Source organism: Mus musculus, chromosome X (genome assembly GCF_000001635.26).
Source record: "Mus musculus strain C57BL/6J chromosome X, GRCm38.p6 C57BL/6J".
Taxonomy (NCBI): Eukaryota; Metazoa; Chordata; class Mammalia; order Rodentia; family Muridae; genus Mus; species Mus musculus.
The window spans coordinates 27,471,372-27,495,480 of NC_000086.7; the positions used below are offsets into that span (position 1 = coordinate 27,471,372).

General features: G+C 37.1%; 1 protein-coding gene across 2 annotated transcripts; it reads right to left on the bottom strand.

Annotated features, from left to right (window-relative positions):
• Positions 1-662: 662 nt before the first annotated feature.
• On the bottom strand, positions 663-23,571 carry Gm10230 (predicted gene 10230). 2 transcript variants are annotated; one of them, NM_001099347.3, is made up of 9 exons: positions 23,435-23,571; positions 21,846-21,965; positions 16,171-16,237; positions 15,597-15,631; positions 12,376-12,501; positions 12,003-12,066; positions 3,721-3,802; positions 1,173-1,271; positions 663-853 (listed from the first exon to the last, which is right to left on the bottom strand). In NM_001099347.3, exons 2-9 carry the CDS (start codon positions 21,940-21,942, stop codon positions 785-787), a joined length of 639 nt encoding a protein of 212 aa, NP_001092817.1. In that variant the 5' UTR covers positions 21,943-21,965; positions 23,435-23,571; the 3' UTR covers positions 663-784. The 2 variants fall into 2 exon arrangements, with proteins under 2 accessions (NP_001092817.1, NP_001346647.1); NM_001359718.1 differs by having other exon boundaries at positions 21,846-21,968.
• Between the last annotated feature and the right edge of the window lie 538 nt (positions 23,572-24,109).

The following is a 24,109-nucleotide window of genomic DNA, read 5'->3' on the forward strand; positions in this document are numbered from 1 at the left end:
TGGTTGAATTAGGGAAAAGCTAGAAGAAGCTGAGGAAGAGGAGTTGAAGGAGGAGGACCAACAGTCTCAAATAACCTGGACCTCCCAGGATCTCTCAGACACTGAGCCGCCAACCAGGCAGCATACACCAGCTGATATGAAGCCCCCAACACATATACAGCAGAGGACTGCCAGGTCTGTTCTCAGTTAGAGAAGGTGCATTTAACTCTCAAGAGACTTGAGGCCACAGGGAGTAGGGAGGTCTGGTGGGGTGGGGGTAGGATGGTGGGGATATCCTCTTAGAGATGAGGAGTGGGGGTGTGGGAGCATGAGGCAAGGAGGTATGGGATGTGGAACAATCAGAGGGTGGACAAGGAGGGGGATAAAGTCTGGACTTTAAAAAAAGATTAAGGAATAAATTTTAAATAATTCACTACATTAGTGTGTGGAAGTTCGGTACAAAGGACTATTTGCCACTCACTTATTCATTTAGATTTTGTTTGGAAGTTAATATAAAGAGGCTCTTACACTTAAACAAGAAAATGATTAAAGATGTTTAAAAATAAAGGAGTTCTATTTTGACTCTAAAGGTATACCTCCTAGTTAACTTTGTAATCATGGGGGTTAACTTCATTCTTAGAATCATCAGAATTACAAGGATTAAAGAGCCTTTCAAACTCTGTTTCATAGGAGACAAAAATGTTAGTGAATTTTTTATTAGGTTACAAATGTACCAGCAAGTGAGAAATATGTATGCTTCATTAGTCTGAAGATGGGAAAGGAGAAGAGTACTTCAGAGTATGCTTCATAATGTCTCTTCACCATCTACATCAAAAAGCATATCGTAGTTGTTGGTCTCCATGTTCATCAAACCCTAAAACAGAAAAGCACTTCTTACTAAAGAAACTCCCAAGGATACAAATATGAAAGATTCTGTGCAAATGATGTATAGATGTGCTATGTTTAGTTAAGCAGGATAATTATAGTGTTAATAAACTATGAGGTACATCTGAGGTCAAATTCCCAATTTATCATTTCATGTCTTGAATAAGTCCTACAAAGTCATTAGGATTTTACAGATAATATCAGTCACTTCAGCAAGAAATAATTCAAAATAGCAAGTAGTTAAACTTTTTGATTCCTAAAACATATTTCGTTTCCTAAGAACATTTTATGGACCATGTGCAACATACCTCCATGGACTTCTCATGCATGTCTTCAATTGCTTCCATGGTCGGACTCTGACTACATTCGGACAGTTTTAATGCTTGTTGTTCTTTTTGATAATTGTTCTACAAATGTAAAAGGAAAACATTACTGTAACAATTCTGTTCATTTTTGTTTTTACTGCCATGCAGCATGAATGCTAGGCTAACAACCAACCACTTAATGTATTTCCAATACTAAAATATTTACGTGAGCAAAAATAATTCCATATGAAAAGTAAAAGGAATAGTTTTCCAAGTGATTTAACATTTTAACAACTTTTATGACTAAATATACTTATATTTTTAAGTAACATGAAATACAATTATACTACCAATTGTGGGTTAATAAAACTTTTTTTTTATGAGAAATTGTTTGCCATGCTGCAGAGACTGGCCTTAGCCTCTCAAGTACTTAAGTTTATAGGCATGCACCATGTAAACATGAACTTGGTAAAATCCTAGCCCTGGAAGCTTAACTCTAGCTAGTGTTAATGCTTTTACCATATGGTGGCCTCCTTTTTCTAACTAGCAGAAGTAATCCCAGGAGGTGGTTCACTACCTCATCTCTGTATCTAGTCCCCACCTAAGGTGTATGTGCCATGTCTTCTACTTTCTCTTCCTTTCTTAAGGATGCCTTATACTTATTCTTTACTAAGTCCAACATCTTCACTTTTCTCAACTATTGTCAAGAGTTTCAGCAATTGTAACTGTTATTTTAAATTCATGACTTTAGCTGGTTGTCAGTGTAATGCCTATAAAACTAACTTTTATAAAGTTTGAGTTAGAATGATCACAAGATCATGAATAGTCTTGATCACTTAAAGATACCCTGCCTCGAAATAAAGTGTAAAAAGATGTCTGGGGACAAAGTTTAGTGGTAGATTTGTTGTCTCTAGGTTCCAATCTCAAGTAACACATGGAAGAAGTAATATAAATTTCTCTTCGTATTCTTTATGTTGGCAGACAACCATGGTAATTTGCATTTAAAAAAATTAAGACAAGCCGTTTCCACCTTTTCTCATTGTGCTACTAGATTCCTATTTTGTCCTTTATTCACTGTGATCAGTTTTGTACCTCACATTTCCACTCAAATCATCCTGATTAAGTACAATGACCTGCACTTTGTGAAGTTTCCCTTTAAAAAATGTACACGTGCATACATATGGAGACAAAGGATTAATATTGGGTGTCTTCTTTGGTTGCATCCCACTGTTTGGGAGACAGGGTCTCAATGAACCTAGAGCTCATCCATTAGGCTACAACTGGTGGCCAGGAAGCTCTGGGAATCTTCTTATCTCTGAACTAAATCTGAGTTTGGTGGTTCTAAAATGCTCACCACCACACCAACTTTTATTGTTGTGGTGGTTTGTTTTTAGTTTTGCTAGTTTGTTTTGTTGTTGGTGGTGTTGGTGGTAGTGGTGGTGGTGGAGGTGTGTGCGTGCATGCTTACTCAGGGAATATAAACTCGAGTCTCCATGCCTACAGTGAGAAAGATTACCAAATAAACCATCTTCCAGCCCTGCAAATCTATTTTATTTGGCCCATTAGCAGCATATGACAAAGTTAGTGAACTTTTCTTCCTTAAATGTTTTCCTTCACTCATGGTAGTTTTATTTGTACCAATTTTTCTCTTCCCTTACTGGTTCACTCTCACCCCCCCACCCCTACCTCATGCAGAATTACAAATATTGAAGTACTCTGGGAGTCTGTCTTTAGACTCCTCATATACATGGATGATTACTCCCCCTTGAAATTTCATCCAGGGTTCAAGGTTTAAAAATTGCCTTCAATTGGAGTATTCATTTACTTTTTATCTTTAGTCCCTATCTCTTTCCAGAACTGACTCATAATGGCGGCTTCCTCAATGCCTTCCCAGGCAGGAATGGATCTCCTGTTCATTTCAAATTGAATACTTCTCAAACTATTAACCAATCAAATAAAAAATAGTTAATATGGTCATCATCTCAGATCTTACTTGGAAACTATGTGCTGACTACAGTCATTGGTACAGTAATGGAGAGATGATCTAAAATAGTTTGGTGATATTCTTCCACAGGAATATTCTGCCAGGGCTGTTGAGAAAGGTTGTTTCTATCCACTGTTGTTACAAAATTTGTACTAAGTTTAGGATTGTAAGAACTGATTTGCCAGTTTGAGTTGGCTTTCGAATATTAACAACAGAGTCCAGATGACACCAGTAAGTAAGCTTTCTCTCTCCTTTCAACTGTACCTGAGGCTGACATAGTGTGCTCACTTTTGTAGAAACTGGTAATCCTCTCTTCATCTTTCAGCAAAAGTCTGCCTCTTGAAAATTTATAATCTGGTCTACCAGAAAATACCTAGTGGTTTTCATTGATATAGTATGTGATCATACTTCTCTGCTTTACAATTCAGTAGGACTAGAACAGAACCAAGGATAGATAGATAATGAAACTTAACTTCGTTTCATGTGCCCAACACAAGGCTAGTTTCTCCATTCCTACTTGATACTTAGTTATTCTAGGTTAATTATAAAGTTAGTTATGATACCAACCACTGATTTTTCTTGTTCTTCATTGAATTTCTGTATATCCATATCAAACTTCTGCTCACACAATTTGTTGTTGATCTTCTTTCTGTAAAGCACAGTAATAAAAGCAGTCACATTTCATACCAATATGAAAAAGAACACTCAAAAAAAATTAAATTGACCATTTCATACTATAAAAAGAAAAACAGCAGTAAAATATTATCTAATGGGAAATCATTATAGTTTTTTTTCCCTGAAAGATTATCAGAGAAGTCTTCTTTTATGTTTTAGCTTTTCAAAAATTAAAGTAGTTTTAATACATATATATCTTATTTTAGAAAATTAATTGTATTTCAAAGTATTTTTTCATTATTTTCTATCAAATATAATGTCTAATTTATTTTGCTATATTGATTCAGTTAAGACTTAGTGCAAAACATAAGTCAATTAAAATATACAAATTGTCTGCATATGTAATTGATTTTTTCCATATTGTTAAACATAATAAACAACAAATTACATTTCTAAGATTTTGTGCAAGACTTCTGTGTTTCCACAATGAATGTAAACCAAATTTTAAAATCTCATTAACAGGTACTTAAAGTAGAAAATAAAAATTTTCACAGATTTCTAAGATTTAGATTTAGTTTCCTTGAAGGCATGAAGTTATAGGGTTAACTGCTTAGACAAAATCAAAGACGCACATTTTTACTAAAAGCTCAGTAATGTTTTTTTTTCAACTTCAGCCACATATAATTTTTAAAATGATACAAATGTGACCCTACAAACCTAACAACTCTACCTCTCCCATTTGTTTGTTTGCCAAAGTCATTCTAATTTCTGGTTGCTTTTTTTTGAAAGAATCTTTGATATAAGTTTCCATGTGTTTTCTCTTTATGTGACTCCAGGTCCAAGGTGTCTGAAATAATCATCTTATATCTATGGGAAACAGGCACATATGTGGTGCACATATATACCTGTAAGCAAAACACTAATACACAAATATGTCTGAAAAATAGGTATTAAGAGCTTTGTTTCTTAAGCCATGTAAGACGTTTTGGGTCTATGATCCTAGTCTAGGAAGCTTAGCAGGAGATTTCCAGTGTAAAGGACAACATAGGTTACATAGGAAAATTCCAGCCAGCCTGACATACATAGTGAGACTATATATCAAAGACAAATTATTATCCTCAAAGAAAGCTCATGCAACATTCAATTACATATAATTTAAAATAGATTCTTTGGGATCTGAGTTTCATTCCCTCACTGGTTAGTAAATTTGTCTTTCACTTTCAGTTACATAATTCATTTTATAAAAATCAGTGAGGGGTTTGGTGAGATGATTCATCAGTTATGAGCACTGGTTCCCTTCCAGAGATGTGAGAATGGATTCCCAGCATCCACAAGGTTGCTCACAACCTATAACTCCAGTTCCAGGGAATTCAATGCCTTCATCTGGCCTCCTCAGGTACAAGACATACAAGCTGTGTACATACACACAATCAAGCAAAACAAACATACCCATAAAATAAAATTTAAAAAAATAAGTAATAAGGGTTATATTAAAGAATTCATTTTTCCATTGTGTCATATAAAGAAAAGCACAGAGGAGTTTTAGAAAAGAAACTGACTTAATATAAAATTAATACTGGGTCAACGAAATACTGTTGCATGTACAGAATTTTGTATACATATCACTTAGCTTTGAATACATGGAATGTAGAAAAGTTTACATCATTTTTTTCCTCTAAAAATCCCTTCAATGCAGTTATGAAAATGCCTCAGTAATAAATAGGATTTACTGTGAAAGGAGGACGTTCGCAAGTTTGATTCTAGTACCCATTTGGAAAACTAACCATGGATGGTTGCTTCTACAATAGCAGCACTGTGGTAGGCAGAGTGAGAATTGCTAGGACTTGCTGGCTGCTTATCTAGCTACATGTTCAGTGAAAGAGCAGGTCTTACGGGAATAAGGTGGAAAGAAATAGAGCAAAACCCAACATCCTCCTCTGCCCTCCACATGTGTATATATGCACCACAGACACAAATATACGAAAAAATTAAAATTAAGTTTAATTAATGTCACACCTGTTGAAAAAGCACCATTTTCACTTCTGTACCACAGGCAAAAATAAGTCCATGATGCTAAATCAAAAATATTTGCAAGAGTCCGTGTCATGAGTAGATCTTGGGTGCTGACCTAGTCCCACAATACCCCTAGTAAGCTCAAATCCCAGGTGCTCTAACACTACCAGGATCACAGGAATGGCCCCAACATCAGGAGTAACTGAGTCCCTAAGGATCCAGGGACACAGGAACTCCTGCCTTGCCAGTGGCATGGATTCCTTCTGGTCTGAAACTGCACCTGGATCAGACCTGGGGTACTGGCTCTGCACCCACTCTTAAAACACCCATAGGGAGCATGACTCCCAGGTATTCTGAAATGCCCAAGATCACAGGATCACAGAGGAAGCTCGACTCCCAGGAGATCAGACACACCCAGGAACACTGGAGTTCTGACAGAAGAGCACAGCTGAGGGCACAACATCTTTCCCAACAACCTGTGTATCTGGGACCCCCACAAGAACCAGGGAAACAAAATCATCCTCCCGGCCAGAGGCACAGGTTCCTTGCAGTATGCAACTGTGTCTAGAGAAAACCTAGGGCTCTGGCACCCCACCAAATCTTGCAACACCAAGAAAACGTTTAACCCCCAGGAGCTCTGACACAGCAGGATCTCAGGAGATTGGTCACACCAGGATTTCAAGATCCAAGAGGCAGCATGACTTCCAGGAGCTCAGACACCCCCAAAATATCAGGATCCCAGGATCCCAAGATCTCAGAGACAGCTGGACTCCTATGAGTTCTGACACAACTAGGATTACAGGAGGGACAGGCTCCAGACAGAGACAGCAAGGGAAGGTAGCACCAAAGAAAATGAGATGGCATGAGGTAAGTGCAAGAATATAAGCAATAGCAACCAAGACTAGTCGGCATCATCATAACCCAGTTTGGCCACCAGAGCAAGTCTTGAATACCTCAACATATTGGAAAAGAAAGATTCAGATTCAAAATCACATCTCATGATGATGATAGAGGTCTTTAAGAACAAAAATAGTTCCATTAAAGAAATACAGGAAAACAGCTAGAAGCCCTTAAAGAGGAAACACAAAAATCCCTTAAAGAGTTAAAGAAAACACAATCAAACAGGTGAAGGAATTGAACAAATACCATCTAGATCTAAAAATGGAAATACAGAATAAAAACTCACAAAGAGAGATGAACCTGGAGAAAGAAAACCAAGGAGACATACATGCAAGCATCTCCAACAGAATACAAGAGATAGAATAGAGAATCTCAGGTACAGAAGATACCATAGAAAACATTGACACAACAGTGAACGAAAATGCAAAATGCAAAAATCTCCTAACCCTAAACATCCAGGAAATCCAGGACACAATAAGAAAACAAAACCTAAGGAAAATAGGTATAGAAGAGAGAGAAGATTCCCAAGTCAAAGGGCCAGCAAATATCTTCAACAAAATTATAGAAGAAAACTTCCCAAACCTAAAGAAAGATGCACATGAACATACAAGAAGCCTACAGAACTCCAAATAAACTGGACCAGAAAAGAAATTCCTGCCGACACATAATAATCAGAACAACAAATGCACTAAAGATAAAATATTAAAAGCAGTAAGGGAAAAAAGTAAAATAACATAAAAAGGCAGACCTGTTAGAAATACACCAGACTTCTCACCAGAGACTATAAAAGCCAGAAGATTCTGGACAGATGTTATATAGACCCTGAGAGAACACAAATGCCAGCCCAGGCTACTATACCCAGCAAAACTATCAATTACCGTAGATGGAGAAACCAAAGTATTCCATGATAAAATCAAATTCACACAATATCTTTCCACGAATCCAAACCTTCAAAAAAATAGATGGAGAACTACAACACAAGGAGGGAAACACTACACCATACAAAAATCAAGAAAGAAATCTTCTTTCAAGAAACCCCAAAGAAGATAGCAATATAAACATAATTCCACCTCAAACAACAAAAGTAACAGGAAACAACCAACAGTCACTGGTCTTTAATATTTCTTCTTAGCAATGGATTCAATTCCCCAATAAAAGACATAGAGTAATAGACTGGATACATAAACAGAACCCAGGATTTTGCTGCATACAGGAAACCCTCCTTAGTGACAAAGACAGACACTACCTCAGAGGAAAAGTCTGGAAAAAACTTTGCAAGCAAATATTTCCAGGAAACAAGATGGAATAGCCATTCTACTATGGAATAAAATCAACTTACAACCAAAAGGTTTTTGTTATTGTTTTTTTTGTTATTGTTTTGTTTTTGTTTTTGTTTTTGTTTTTTAAAGATAAGGACTGTCACTATACTTGTCAAAGGGTGAATCAACAAAGATGAACTCACAATTCTGAACATCCATGCTCCAAATGCAAGGGCAACCAAATTCATAAATGAAACTTTACTAAAGCTCAAAGTATATATTGTACCCTACATAATAATAGTGGGAAACTTCAACACCCCACTCTCAGCAACGGACAGATCCTGGAAACAGTAACAAAACAGAGACACTGTGAAACTAACAGAAGTTATGAAACAAATGGTTTTAACAGATATCTATATCTATAGATATCATAGAACATTTTATCATAAAACAAAAGAATGTGCCTTCTTCTCAACACCTCATGATGCCTTCTCCAATACTGACCATATAATGGGTCACAAAACAGGCTTCAACAGATATAAAATATTTAAATAATCCCATGCATCCTATCAAGTCACCACGGACTAAGGCTTATCTTCAATAATAATAGAAATAAGCCAGGCATGGGGGCACATGCCGTTAATCCCAGCACTCGGGACACTGAGGCAGGTGGATTTCTGAGTTCAAGTCCAGCCTGGTCTACAAAGTGAGGTCCAGGACAGCCACGGATACACAGAAAAACCCTGTCTTAACCCCCCAAATAATAATAATAATAATAATAACAATAAAAATATAAATAATAGAAAACCCATATATATACACGTGGTAGGTGAACAACAGTCTAATCAACGATAACTCGGTCATGGAAGAAATTAAAGACTTTTAGAGTTTAATGAAAATGAAGCTACAACATATCCAAACTTATGGGACACAATGAAAGCATTCCTAAGAGAAAAACTAATACCTCTGAGTGCCTCCAAAAAAGAAACTGGAGAGAACATACACTAGCAGCCTGGCAGCACAGTTAAAAGCTCTAGAACGAAAGGAAGCAAATTCACCCAAGAGGAGTAGAAGGCAGGAAATAATCAAACTCAGGGCTGAAATCAAACAAGTGGAAACAAAAAGAACTATACAAAGAATCAACCAAACCAGGAGCTGGTTCTTTGAGAAAATCAACAAAATAGATAAACCCTTAGGCAGACTAAAGAGAGGGCACAGAGTCAGTATCCAAATTAACAAAACCAGAAATGAAAAGAGAGACATAACAACAGAAACTTAGGAACCCCCCCCCCCCCAAAATCATCAGATCCTACTATAAGAGCCTATACTTAACAAAACTGGAAAATTTGGATGAAATGGACAACTGTCTAGACAGATATCAGGTACCAATTTAAATCAGGATCAAATAGACCCTGTAAACACTCCTATAACCCCTAAAGAAATAGAAGCAGTCACTAATAGGCTCCCAACCCCCTCACAAAAAATAAAAGCCCAGGATCAGATGGGTTTAGTACAGAATTCTATCAGACCTTCAAGGAAGACCTAATACCAATACTCTTCAAACTTTTATGCAAAATCAAAAGAGAAGGAACACTATTCAATTTTCTATGAAGCCACAATTACACTTATACCCAAAACATACAAAGACCCAAATGAAGAAAGGGAACTTGAGACCAGTTTCACTTATGAATATTGATGCAAAAATACTCAATAAAATTCTGGTAAACCTAATCCAAGAACATGTTAATATGATCATCCTTCATGATCAAGTGTTCTTCATCCCAGGGATACAGGGATGGTTCAATATATGGGAATCCATCAGCGTAATCCACTATGTAAAAAATCTTGAGGAAAAAAAAACAGTATTATCTCATTAGATGCTGAGAAATCATTTGCAAAAATTCAATAACTCTTCATGATAAAATTCTTGGAAAGATCAAGTCAAGGCCCATACCTAAACATAGTAAAAGCAATATAGAGCAAACCAGTATCCAACATCAAATTAAATGGAGAGAAACTTGATGCAATCCCACTAATATCAGACAAGACAAGACCACTCTCTTCCTACCTATTCACAGTAGTATATAATATAGTAGAATTTTATAGTACTAGAAGTTATATCCATAGCAACTATATAACAAAAAGAGCTCAAAGGGATAAAAATTGGAAAGGAAGAATTCAAAATATCACTATTTGCAGATGATATGATAGTATATGTAAGTGACCCCCAAAATTCCAACAGAGAACTCCTAAACCTGATAAACAAATTCAGCAAAGTGGTTGGATGTAAAATTAACTCAAGCAAATCAGTAGCTTTCCTCTACTCAAAGGATAAACAGCCTGAAAAAGAAATTATGGATACAACACCCTTCACAATAGTCACAAATTATAATACCTTGGTGTGACTCGAACCAAGCAAGCAAAAGATCTGTATGATAAGAACTTCAAGTCCCTGAAGAAAGAAATTGAAAATCTCAAAAGATGGAAAGATCTCCCATGCTCATAGATTGGCACAATTAATTTAGTAAAAATGGCCATCTTGCCAAAAGCAATCAACAGATTCAATGCAATCTCCATCAAAATTTAAACTCAATTCTTCATAGAAATAGAAAGAGTAATTTGAAAAATCATTTGGAATAATAGAAATCCAGTATATCAAAAAACTATTCTCAACAATAAAAGAACTTCAGGGGGAATCATTCCCGACCTCAAGCTGTATTATAGAGAAATAATGATAAAAATGTATGGTAATGGTACAGATACAAGTACTTCATGAAATTCACAGGCAAATGGATGGATCTAAAATATATAATCCTGTGTGAGGTAACCCAATCCCAATAGAACAAACATGGTATGCACTCACTGATAAGTGGATATTAGTCTAAAAGCTCAGAATACCCAAAATGTAATCCACAGACCACATGAAGCTCAAGAAGAAGGAAGACAAAAGTGTGCGTGTTTCAGTCCTTCTTAGAATGGGGAACAAAATACTCCTGGGAGGAAACATGGAGATAAAGTACAGAGCAGAGACTGAAGGAATGACCATCTAGAGTCTGCCCAAACTGTGTATCCATCCCATATGCAGACACCAAACCCAGTCACGATTGTGGATGCCAACAAGTGCTTGCTGACAGGAGCCTAATATGACTTTCTCCTGAGAGGCTCTTTCAGAGCTTGGCAAGAACAGAGGCTGATGCTCACAGCCAACCATCAGACTGATCATAGGGTTCCCAGTGGAGGAGTTAGAGGAAGGACTGAAGGATTTGAAGGGGTTTGCAACCTTATAGGAAGAACAACAATATGAATGAACCAGACCTCCCAGAGCACCCAGGGACTAAGCCATCAACAAAAGAGGGGGTATCATGGCTCCAGTGCATATATAGCAGAAGATGGCCTTGTCAGACATCAGTGGGAGGAGAGGTCCTTGGTCCTGTGAAGGTTCAATGCCCCAGTGTATGCACATGCGAGGGTGGGGAAGTGGGAGTGGGTGGGTGGGCGAACACCCTCATAGTATCACAGGGAGGGGTAATGGAATAGGGAGTTTCTGGGGTGAAACCAGGAAAGGGCTATTATTTGAAATGTAAATAAAGATATTATCACATAATAAATAAATTAAATTAAAATAAAAATATTCACAAAATACTACATATAAATAAGTCATTAAGATGTCATATAGTATATTAATCAATATTATCTAATATATAAATTATGTTAATACTATATAGTTTTAAACAAATTATATATCCAAAAATGTACCTTCAAAATTTCCCAGTATATTTTGTACTGGAGATCTGTGAAGTAATTAAAGCTTTACAAAGTAAGGATGCTGGGGATACTGTTTGATTGCTCAGCTTTTGTCCTACAAGCAGGACGATGAGAGTTTGACCCACAACATTACAGCCTCCAAGAAAACCATTCAAATTAAGGATTAATCTTATAGAAATATTGTTTATAGTATATATCATATTTCAATTATTAATATACATTACTTGCTATACAATCAATTAAACTTTTCTGGAAGTACTTACACTAAGAAGGAAATAGTAAGTTTGAACATATTACCGTGTATCTCCAACTACTTCTTCAGGATTTGCATTCCCATCATCATGAGTTACTGGATTCTGTACTGGGTTCGTAATAAAACAAGATATTAAAACAATTATGTTATTTTGCAAATTTTAATGAAATACTTTGTGATCATTCAGGCATAGTGCCAACATTAGGTTTTAAAGCAGATCTATTATTTGCCTAGAAGTTAAACAAAATCAAGTAATGTCTAATTGTCATCTAAAAATATGTTTTAAGCTATTTATTTATATGTTGTGATTAAAGACAAGAGATACAATATGAGATTTTTGATCTCCTTTACAAGCCTAAGAACAACTGAGAAAAAAAGGAAGTGTAACATCAATGCCCATCATTAAATATCTGGTACCTTCCATAAGGTCCAATTCTGAAGCATTCCTAACTTGCTGTTCACCACTTAACAAATTCCAGTTTTCCATTGGTGTCTCTACAGAACGTGCAAAACGCTGCCATTCCTCTGAGAAACTTACGTTTTCTGATTTAAAATAAAAAAAGAAATTTTCTCAAGCCTTTTGAATAAAAAATCACTTAAACTAATAAAATTGAAATATAAAATAACATTAAGGAATGATTTTTACAAAAACAGCACTTCATAATTGCATGAAGAGTTTAAAGATAAAACCATATTTCTATTACCCTCTGATTTAATACTAAAGACTTTAGTATTTAAACATGGAACACAATAGTTGGCTTCAAAGATAGCCATTAATAACCTTAACTTTAATATGTACACATTTTTAAAAAGAATTATTTAAGTTGAATAAAGTATCTTGGTCTTCCTTACTATAAAAGAATAGAGGTTTGTTATTTTTTAGTTTAAAACTCTCTCTCTCTCTCTCTCTCTCTCTCTCTCTCTCTTTCTCTCTTACACACACACACACACAGACACACACACACACACACACACACACACACACTATGATGGCTTTAACTGTGACTTCATGTGGGTTTATATCTAAACATAGGAGGATCTGCATGTTGGTCCCATTCCTGCAAGGTTTTTGATAAGTTAGAGCAAATGTGTCTGCATCTCAATCTCCAAATAAAATCATAGTTGCTATTATCACAACCAAGCTCCTCAATCTTTTTCATCGAAATACAAATCTAAATTATAAAGTTCTGTCTGGCTGGACATATATTTCACTGCTACAGCAAGAAGCTCTGGGTTCAATCTTCAACTATGAAAAACCCCCACAAATTTTAAAAGTAAAAAATAAAACAAGTATGTTTCCTCAGGTCCCAGTACATTTGTAAGGCTGAGGACTTCAGTTTCGAGGCCAGTTCAAGCTGCACATGAGGTTTCAGACACTCCTGAGATACAGAGTTAGAGCTTACTTCCCTAAACCAAAACAACACATAAATAAACACAGCCTGGCCTGAAGTATGTCTGAAGTTCCAGCACTTCAGAGGCTGAGAGGAGCCTCGGGATTTTGAGGCCGTTTGGATCCTATATATACAAATTTTGGCAATCTGGCCTTTCAACACCAGGTAGAAGAAAATGAAGACTCGTCTTCAGTTTGTTTTTAATGAATTTCTGTCGGGTAGCAGCAGCACAGAAAAGGTTCTAGTCTGTTTCTGCCACTAACTGACCTCCAGTTTACTCACACTTCACATCCCCATGCCCAAGGAAGACTTTCAGGGTCTCCAATTCCATGGCCTTCCTGCTTTCTGCTAGATGCTAGGCTTTTCAAACTCCTGCCCTTAGTGAAGTTCTCCGTTTTTCACCGCAGAGGTCTAAGTGGGTAAAGTCGATTGTGAACCCAGCAGCAGTGCTATCCGGAGTCCAGGGAGGGTCACCTCCTCTCCTTACTCTGGAAGTAACACCTCCGCCCCGCCACCTTCACCCCACCTGGACCCCCACCTGAACCATTATTAACCATCTTTTAACAGGTCACTGACTACCTCCACAGAGACTTCCCCCTACCATGCTTCCTCAAGAAACTTCCCTTCCTCAAGAACTCAGCTTCGTGGCCACCACAAAGCATACTGGGTAACAGGGATTGGGCAGCTGGAAAACAATCTCAGCCAAGCCCCTTGCTGATTGGCCGTGTTTGCACATGCTTACTAAAGTGAGAGAGGCTCTATCAGTCATCTGTCATCCAAGCAGCAAATAAGAGATAGTATTTTAGCTGCCACTACTACCCAGAAGTTTTCCATTTTCCAAGTTTGCAATACTAACTTGAAACTTAAAATAAAATGAACCCTAAAGAAGACTCTCCTACTTTGTTTCAGTTGAAGGGGCTGTTATGTGTATTTCGGATTTGTTTTATTTATTTAACTAACGTGCTTTTGCCTGTTTGTATTTGTTCAACATGCATGTCTGGTGCTCATAGAAACTAGAATAGGATGCCAATTCCCCTGGATCTAGAATTACAAATGGTTGTGAGCCATTATATGGGTCCTAGGAACTAAACCTTGGTTTTCGAGCAACAAGTGGTCTTAATTTGAAAGCTATCTTTCCATCCCTGTCCTGTGTGTGTTTTAAGGTATGCTGGATCATTTCTCTCGATAGATGTTTATTTTTAATATACAGTGGAGATTATAGAAATATGACACTTTCCTAATATTGTCTATTTCCAGAAAAAGAAAAAAAACATAATTTTAAAGGATTCTGTAAATCATAAAAAGAGATTCAGCAAAAATGATGTGTATACATTTCAGTATATGTGTGCAGAAGAAGGCTTTATTCTCAATCATATTCCAACTTACATTTTTTGTTTGTTTGTTTTTCCAGACAGGGTTTCTCCGTATAGCCCTGGTTGACCTAGAACTCAACCTGTAGACCAGGGTTGCCTCAAACATAGAAATCCCCTGCTTCTGCCTCCCAAACGCTGGGATTAAAGGCATGCGCCACCACTGCCTGATCCAACTTAAATCTTCAGAGACAGGGTGTCTCTGAATCTGCAGCTCACCAACGTCACTAGCCTGGCTAGCCAGCTAGCTATCTCTACCTACTCAGCACTGGACTGCAGCCTGCATTTTTAAAGTGGATTCTAGGTCCCCACCTTAAGTCCATATATTTTCAAGGAAAGCACTTTACCAAGTGAGCCATAATTCTAGCCACTCTGCAAGGTTTGTTATGTTGCTGTAGCCACTGTCTTTTTATATGGGGGGGGGGTGTATTTCTCTAATCATGCCTGAATTTAGGTTCCTAAAATGCTTAATGCTGGTTTTGTTTGTTTCCTTATAATAGCCAATTGCATTTCTTGCTCACTTTACAGTTAATTGGGCAAACTGGGAAAACTAACATTTCATTTGCTAGGCTTATTGCTGTGTTTTGTTTGTTTGGTGGGTGTTTTGTTAATTTCGTGTGTTGGTTGGGTTTTGTTTTGTTTTTTCACCACTGAAGATGAAACTCATAGCTATTACATGGTGCTGTACCACTGAGGTACACCTTCAGCTAATCTTTGTTTCTGAATGTTGGGTGAGTAGTCATCTGTATGTGTTTTAAAGAAAACTACAATTACTGTGAAACCTAAAATTATCCTCTTATGCTGTAGGGTTTATAGAGATCTGATGCCATCTTATGTCCTCTTCAAACAACAGGCAAATATCTCCAAAAACACCTACCTCCAGATTTATCCAACATACTGTCTTGTTCATCTCTGTGAAGAAAGGACAATAAAATTTTAAAGCTAGAAATATAGTGGACTGGTAGAGCATTTGCCTAGCACACAAAAAACTTTACACAGGAACTTCTTTTAATTATTTAGAATAAATATATAATGTTTGGTTTGGAACAAATGTCATTTGCATATAAAATACATGGCAGACAACCAAAGTGAACCTGAATTATTTACTTTTAACAATTCATACATTTACAACACACAGTAGTTTATTCATAACTCTCCCACACTTGCTGAGACCCTTCTTCTTCCCAGATGGTCCCCCTCTTATTTTTATTATGTTTCTCCTTTTGTTTGTGTGTATATCTGGGAAGATCCCATGCAGGTGGGTATATTGTCCTAGTTGCTATGTGTTTGTGATGACAAGGACTTAAGGACCCCAAGCTGGGCTTGAACTCAATATATAGCTGCATCTGACCATGAATTGTTGATTTTCCTGAATCTACTCCTCCAGTGAAGGGATCACAAACACTACTTTTGAAGTACTCTATTGAACTGGGAAAAATTGAAAATATTACCTTATATCTTCATCTGCTTCTACGTGAGGCGGCATATTCTCATGTTTGCCAAATGCTGGCCTCTTTACTATATTGACAATAGAAAATGGAAACATTTGAAAGTATGCTATATAAGTAATAGTTAATAAAGTATTTTCAATTTGCATTTCTCTGGAAAAACTGCCCACGTGAGTTTTTCAAACAGTTTTATAAATGAAATAATTACATCAAGGTTATTGAGTATACAAGGAGAAAACAAAACTTAAGGATAATAGGTATAGATGAGAAGTAAGATTTCAGACTTAAAGGGCCAGTGAATATCTTCAACAAAATTATAGAAGAAAACTTCCCTAACCTAAAGAAAGAGATGCCCATGAACATAAAAGAAGCCTACAGATCCCCAAATACTTTAGACCACAAAAGACATTCCTGCCATCACATAATAATCAAAACACCAAATGCACACAAAAAAGAGAATATTAAAAGCAGTAAGGGAAAACAGTTCAAGTAACATATAAAGGCAGACCTATCAGAATTTCACCTAACTTCTCCCCAGAGACTATGAAAGCCAGATGATCCAGGACAGTTGACATACAGACCCTAAGAGAGCACAAATGCCAGCCAAGGCTACTATAAACAGTAAAACTCTTTTACCATAGATGGTGAAACCAAGGTATTCTATGACAAAACCAAAATTACACAATATCTTCCAACAAATCATGCCCTTCAAAGGATAATGAAGGGAAAACACCAAAACAAGGAGGGAAATTACATTCTAGAAAAAGCAAGAAAGTAATCTTGCAGCAAAACTAAAAGAAGATGGCCACATGAACAAAATTCCATTTCTAAAAACAAATATAACAGGAACCAACATCGACTTTTTCTTAATATCTCTTAATATCAGTGGACTCAAATCCACAATAAAAAGACATAGACTAAAAGACTTAATGTGTAAGCATGACCCAGCATTTTGTTTCATATAAGAAACAAACCTCACAGACAAAGACAGATATTACCTCAGAGTAAAAGTCTAGAAAACAATTTTCCAAGCAGATGGTCACAAGAAACAGGCTGGAGTAGGCATTCTAATATCAAATCAAATTGACTTTCAACCCAAAGTTATCAAAAAAGACAAGGAGGAACACTTCATATTCATCAAAATTAAATTTACCAAGAGGAACTCCCAATTCTGAACATCTATGCTCCAAATGCAAGGGCAGCCACATTCATAAAAGAAACTTTAGTAAACCTCAAAATACACATTGCACTGCACACTATAATAGTGGAAGACTTCCAAACCCGTCTCTCATCAATGGACACATCCTGGAAACAAAAACTAAAAACAGACACAGTGAAACCAACAGGAGTTATGAAACAAATGGATTTAGTTGATATCTATAGAACACTGTATCCTAAATCGAAAGGATATCCCTTCTTCTCAGTACCTCATGAGGCCTTCTCCAAAACTGACCATATAATCAGTCACAAAACATGCCTCAACAGATATAAAAATATTGAAATAATCCCATGCATCCTATCAGATCACCACAGACTAATGCTGATCTTCCATAATAATATAAATAATAGAAAATCCACATATATGTGGAAGGTGAACAACAACCTACTCAATGATAACTTGGTCAAGGAAGGAATAAAGAAGGAAATTAAAGACTTTTTAGAGTTTAATGAAAATGAAGCTACAACATAACCAGACATATGTTACACAATGGAAACAGTAATAAGACTAAAATTCACAGCTCTGAATGCCTCTAAAAAGAAACAGGATAGAGGATGCAGGAGCAGCTTGACAGCACAACTAAAAGCTCTAGAACAAAAGGAAGCAAATTCTCACAAGAGGAATAGAAGGCAGGAAACAATCAAACTCAGGAATGAAATCAACCAATTGGAAACAAAGGAACTATACAAAGAATCAACCAAACCAGGAGCTGGTTGTTTGAGAAAATCAACATGATAGGTAAACCCTTAGCCAGACTCACTAAAGGAAACCGAGACATCATCCTAATTAACAAAACCAGAAATGAAAAGGGAGACATAACAACAGAAACTTAGGATATCCAAAAAATCATCAGATCCTACTACAAAAACCTATACTCAACAAAACTGGAAAATCTGGATGAAATGGACACATTTCTAGACAGATATCAGGTACCAAATATAATTCAGGATCAGATAAACCCTAGAAATACTCCCATAACACCTAAAGAAATAGAAGCAGTCATTAATAGTCTCCCAAACAAAAAAGCCCAGGATCTGATGGGTTTAGTAAAGAATTCTATCAGATCTTCATGAAGACCTAATACCAATACTCTTCAAACCATTATGCAAAATCTAAAGAGAAGGAACATTATTCAATTTGTTCTATGAAGCCAGAATTAAAATTATACTCAAACCATACAAAGATCCAATGAAGAAAGGAAACTTCAGACCAATTTCCCTTATGAAAATTGATGCAAAAATATTCAATAAAAGCCTTGCAAACTGAATCCAAGAATACATAAAAATGATCATCCATCATGATCAAGTACACTTGATCCCTGTGATGAGGGATGGTTTAATATACAGAAATCCATCAACTTAATCCACTATAGAAACAAACTCAAAGACAAAAATCACATGATCATTTCATTAGATGCTGAGAAAACATTTGACAAAATACAGCACCCATTCATAGTAAAAGTCCAGGATAGATCAGGAATTCAAAGCCTATACCTAAACATAATAAAAGCAGTAGACAGCAAACCAGTAGCCAACATCAAACTAAATGGTGAGAAACTGGAGGCAATCCCGCTAAAATCAGGGACTAAACAAGGCTGCCCACTTTCTCCCTACCTATTCAACATAGTACTTGAAGTCCTAGTCAGAGCAATTAGACAACAAAAAGAGAACAAATGAATACAAATTGGAAAGGTAGAAGGCAAAATCTCACTATTTCCAGAAGATATGATAGTATATATAAGTGACCCCAAAAATTACACCAGAGAAATCCTAAATCTGATACACAGCTTCAGTGCAGTAGCTGAATACAAAATTAACTCAAACATATCGGTGGCCTTTCTCTACAAAAAGAATAAACAGGATGAAATAGAAATTAGGGAAACAACACCCTTCACAATAGTCACAAATAATATAAAATACGTTGGTGTGACTCTAACTGAGTAAGTGAAAGAAGGATCTGTATGATAAAAATGTCAAGTCTCTGAAGAAAAATCAAAGAAAATCTCAGAAGTTGGAAAGATTTCCCATGCTCATTGATTGGCAGGATTAATGTAGTAAAAATGGCTATCTTGCCGAAAGCAATATAAAGATTTAATGCAATCCCCACGAAAATTCCAACACAATTCTTAACTGAGTTAGAAAGGGCTATTTGCAAATTCATCTGGAATAAGAACAAAACCTAGGATACAAAAACTATTCTCAACAATAAAAGAATCTCTCCTGGAATCACCATGCCTGATCTCAAGCTGTACTATAGAGCAATTGTGATAAAAACTGCATGGTACAGGTATACTGATAGACAGGTAGATAAATGGAATAGAACTGAAGACACAGAAATGAACCCACACACCTATTGTCACTTGATCATTGACAAAGGAGCAAAAACCATCCAGTGGAAAAAAAGACAACATTTTCAACAAATGGTGCTGGCTCAATTGGCAGTTAGCATGTAGAAGAATGCAAATTGATCTATTTTCATCTCATTGTACAATGCTCAAGTCTAGGTAGATCAAGGAACTCCACATAAAACCAGAGACACTGAAACTTATAGAGGAGGAAGTGGGGAAGAGCTTCGAAGACATGGGCACCGGGGAAAAATTCCTGAACAGAACAGCAATGGCTTGTGCTGTAAGATTAAGAATAGACAAATGTGACCTTATAAAATTGCAAAGCTTCTATAAGTCAAAGGACACTGTCAATAGGACAAAACAGCAACCAATAGATGGGAAAAAAATCTTTACCAATCCTAAATCAGATGGGGACTAATATCCAATATATATAAAGAGCTCAAGAATCTGGACTCCAGAAAATCAAATAACCCCATTAAAAAATGGGGACAGAGATAAACAAAGAATTCTCAACTAAGGAAAACCGAATGGCTGAGAAGCACCTAAAAATGTTCATCATCCTTAATTATCAGGGAAGTGCATGTCAAAATAAACCTGAGATTCCACCTCATACCAGTCAGAATGGCTCAGATCTAAAACTCAGATGACAGCAGATGCTGGCGAGAATGTGGTGAAATAGGAACACTCCTCCATTGCTGGTGAGATTGCAAGCTGGTAAAACCACTCTGGAAGTCAGTCTGGTGTTTCCTCAGAAAATTGGACATAGTTCTACTGGAAGATCCAGCAATACTCCTCCCTGGGCATATTCTCAAAAGATATTCCAACTTGTAATAATGACATGCTTCACTATGTTCATAGCATCCTTATTTATAATAGCAAGAAGCTGAAAACAACCCAGATGTCCCTCTTCAGTGGAATGGATACAGAAAATGTGGTACATTTACATAATGAAATACTACACAGCTATTAAAAACAATGAATTCATGAAATTCTTAGACAAATGGATGGATCTGGATGATATCTTCCTAAGGGAGATAACCCAATCACAAAAGAACACACAGGATATGCATTCACTGATAAGTGGATATTATCCCAGAAGCTCAGAATAACCAAGATACAATCTGCAAAACCCATGAAACTCAAGAAGAAGGAAGACCAAAGTGTGGATACGCCATTCCTTCTTAGAATGGGAAACAAAATGTCCATGGAAGGAGTTATAGAGACAAAGTTTGCAGCTGAGACTGAATGAATCCAGAGACTGCCTCACTCAGGGATCAATCCAATAAATAATCAACAAACCCAGACACTATGGCAGATGCCAACGAGAGCTTGGGGACAGGAGACTGATATAGCTGTCTCCTGAGAGGATCTGTCAGTGCCTGACGAATACAGAAGTGAATGCTCACAGACATCCATTGTACTGAGCACAGGGTCCCCAATGATGGAGCTAGAGAAAGTTCCCAAGGATCATAAGGGGTTTGCTGCTCCATAGGAGGATGAACAATATGAACTAACCAGTACCCCCAGAGTTCCCTGGGACTAAAGCACCAATCAAATAAAACAGATGGTGGGACTTATGGCTCCAGCTGCATATGTAGGAGAGGATGGCCTAGTATGTCATCAACGGGAGGAGAGACCCTTGGTACTGTAAAGGTCCTATGCCCCAGTATTAAGGAATGCCTGGGCCAGGAATTGGGGGTGGGTGTGTTGGGGGCAGGGGGAGAGGTAAGAGGAGAGGGGATTTGCAGAGGGGAAATAGAAAAGGGGATAATATTTGAAATGTAAATAAAGAAAATATACAATAGAAAAAAGGAATGAAATAATTTATTTGCAGGTATTATGAAATAAATTCATGTTTTGCTAACATATAGGAACAACGTTCATGTCTTTTTCTGGGGTAAAATCATAGCAAGTTATCGTTTCTCAACATATTATGTCTACAGTGCCAAGAGTAGGTATATGCACTGCTAAAACTCAGGTATAGGAATATATAGATATAGGTAAAATTAGAAATGAAGTATATGAAAACTTAGAAAAGACTTCTTCCATTGCAGGTGAGTTGGGAAAGGTCTAATGAACTTCAGGACACAATCAATACTGAAGACTGGATACCTTCAGAATGAGCCTGCTCTTCTTCTTCATCTGAATCATAGTCAAGAAGTAATAAGTAACCATCCTTTGGTATCACCCACAGTTTCTTAATAGACATTTTTCTCTTAAGCGCTCAGTTGTCTTCTTAGTTAAAAAATAAAAATAAAAAGGAAAAAAGAAAAAAATGTAGTTATCTAAATCCAAAGGTATCATTTAAATAGTTAAAAATGTCAAAAAGTCAAATAATTATATAATTATCTTAGCTCATTGAAAGATTGTTTCTTTTGTTTTTTAACACTTATATTTTTAATAATTTGTTTTTATCAGAGAGTTTTGCATACATATTCAATATGGTCACACGTGTACATGTGTATGTGTGTGTGTGTATGTGTATATGTATACACACACACACACACACACACACACACACACACACACACATATATATATATATATATATATATATATATATATGCTTCCCCTTAAAATTTCCTTCATGTATCCCAGTTATCATGTCCCTCTCCCTCCCAACTTTGTTTTAAAATCTTCTTTAACTTACTTATTTTAAATCCTTCTTTAGAACCCAAGTTAACAATCTGTCATTTCTCAGTTTAAAAAAGGCAAAAACAGGCCAGCCTTTAATACGTGAGTCCTCCCTTTCTCACCAAAAATGATGAGCAAAATGTGTTTGCATTTAAACTTTGAGGCATCTGAATTTTGGTACTATCTCCCAAAGATTCTTTTTAAACAAAACATCAGCAATTCTGATTTTCAGTATATCTCAGTTTTAAAGTAAATTCATAGTACTATCCAGAAAGATGATGAACATGGTAACTATATATTCATGTCAAGAAGACCCAATGCTCAGTCTACAACAAACACTCACCACCACTACCCACACAGAAAATCCTTATATTGGAGAAATTTGGGATTGGGGGAAGCCGAGGATTTCAAACATCTGAAGATTGTAAGTTAAAGGCCAGCCCAAGCCAGACCAGTCTGAGCTACAAAGGAAGATCCCATCCTACAGAACTAAAACTGAGAGAAAAAGCTGAACTTGGTGGTCCAAGTCTTTAATCCCAATACATGGGCGATTAGACAGGAGGATCCCTGTTCAGAATCCTTCCCAGATTACTTATTAATCTCTTGTAATGTCTCCTCTTCTTCTTTTCATTCATTCTTCCTACGCCACTCCCCTCTCTGCAATGTCCATACAGTCTATACCAAAGGAACACACCGTAGAGAAGACAATGAAGAGGGAGGAATCCTCAGTGTGTTTTAATTGGATCCGGGACAGCACACAGGGCAAGCGCCAAGTTGGACCCTAAGGCTCCTTACAGCACACAGGACAAGCGCCAAGGCTCCTTACTCACAGCCCCATGCTCCCCCGACCCACAATCCTGCAGCCAGCTCTCTGATCCTATCCCAAGGCCCCATGATTGTGTCCTCCAAGGGTTCACAATCTTCTAAGGCCCTGACCTGTTCAATCCTCTGCCATGAATATGGTCCTCCACCTTCAGTTAACAATCAGAAGCCATAGGAAATGGCGATCATGAGGCATTCCCTCACCTAGTGGCCACCTGGGCCTGATATGCCCCACCCTGTCATACCTCGATTAACTGTCCAACAACCCTGAGCAGAGCCGATTATCACTTAAAGGTTATCTCAGAGGTGAACACCTTCACAACTGCACCCTTCCGTGCTCAACTCCTCAATGGTAAAAAACCGTTGTCAGCAGAGATTCCTGGACTGAGGATTCTGAGGACCCTTTGTGATGCAAGCTGGAGAAATCAGGTCTGTGCTGATTGGCTGAATATATCCTGCTCATGCGTACATGGAGTACCAGGCACCATCGCTTCAAAGGGAGTTTTCAGAAGGTGGGAATGAGCTACTACTGGCTTTAAGACAATTTCTAGGTTTTAAGCCCTTACATACTTGAAAAACTTGAACAAATGTGAAACATATGAAACACTGCAAACGGCACTACTTTATTTCAACAGTAGAGGCTCTTGCATGCCATTTTGGTTTGTATTTATTCATATGCGTAACAATGAATGTGTGTGGACTCTTTCTGAATGTACATAAGCACACCACAAGAGTTTATTCTGTCCTAAGAGATCAGAAGGGAGCATCCAGATCCCCTATATCCCCTGGTACCCTCCTGTCTCCACCTTCCTAGTACTGACCTTGATTACAAGAACATGCTAGACCCTTCTGGCCCTCTCTCTCACTTATGCCTCTGTTGCCTACAGAGGCTGGAAGTGTGCACTGATTCTCTGAAACTT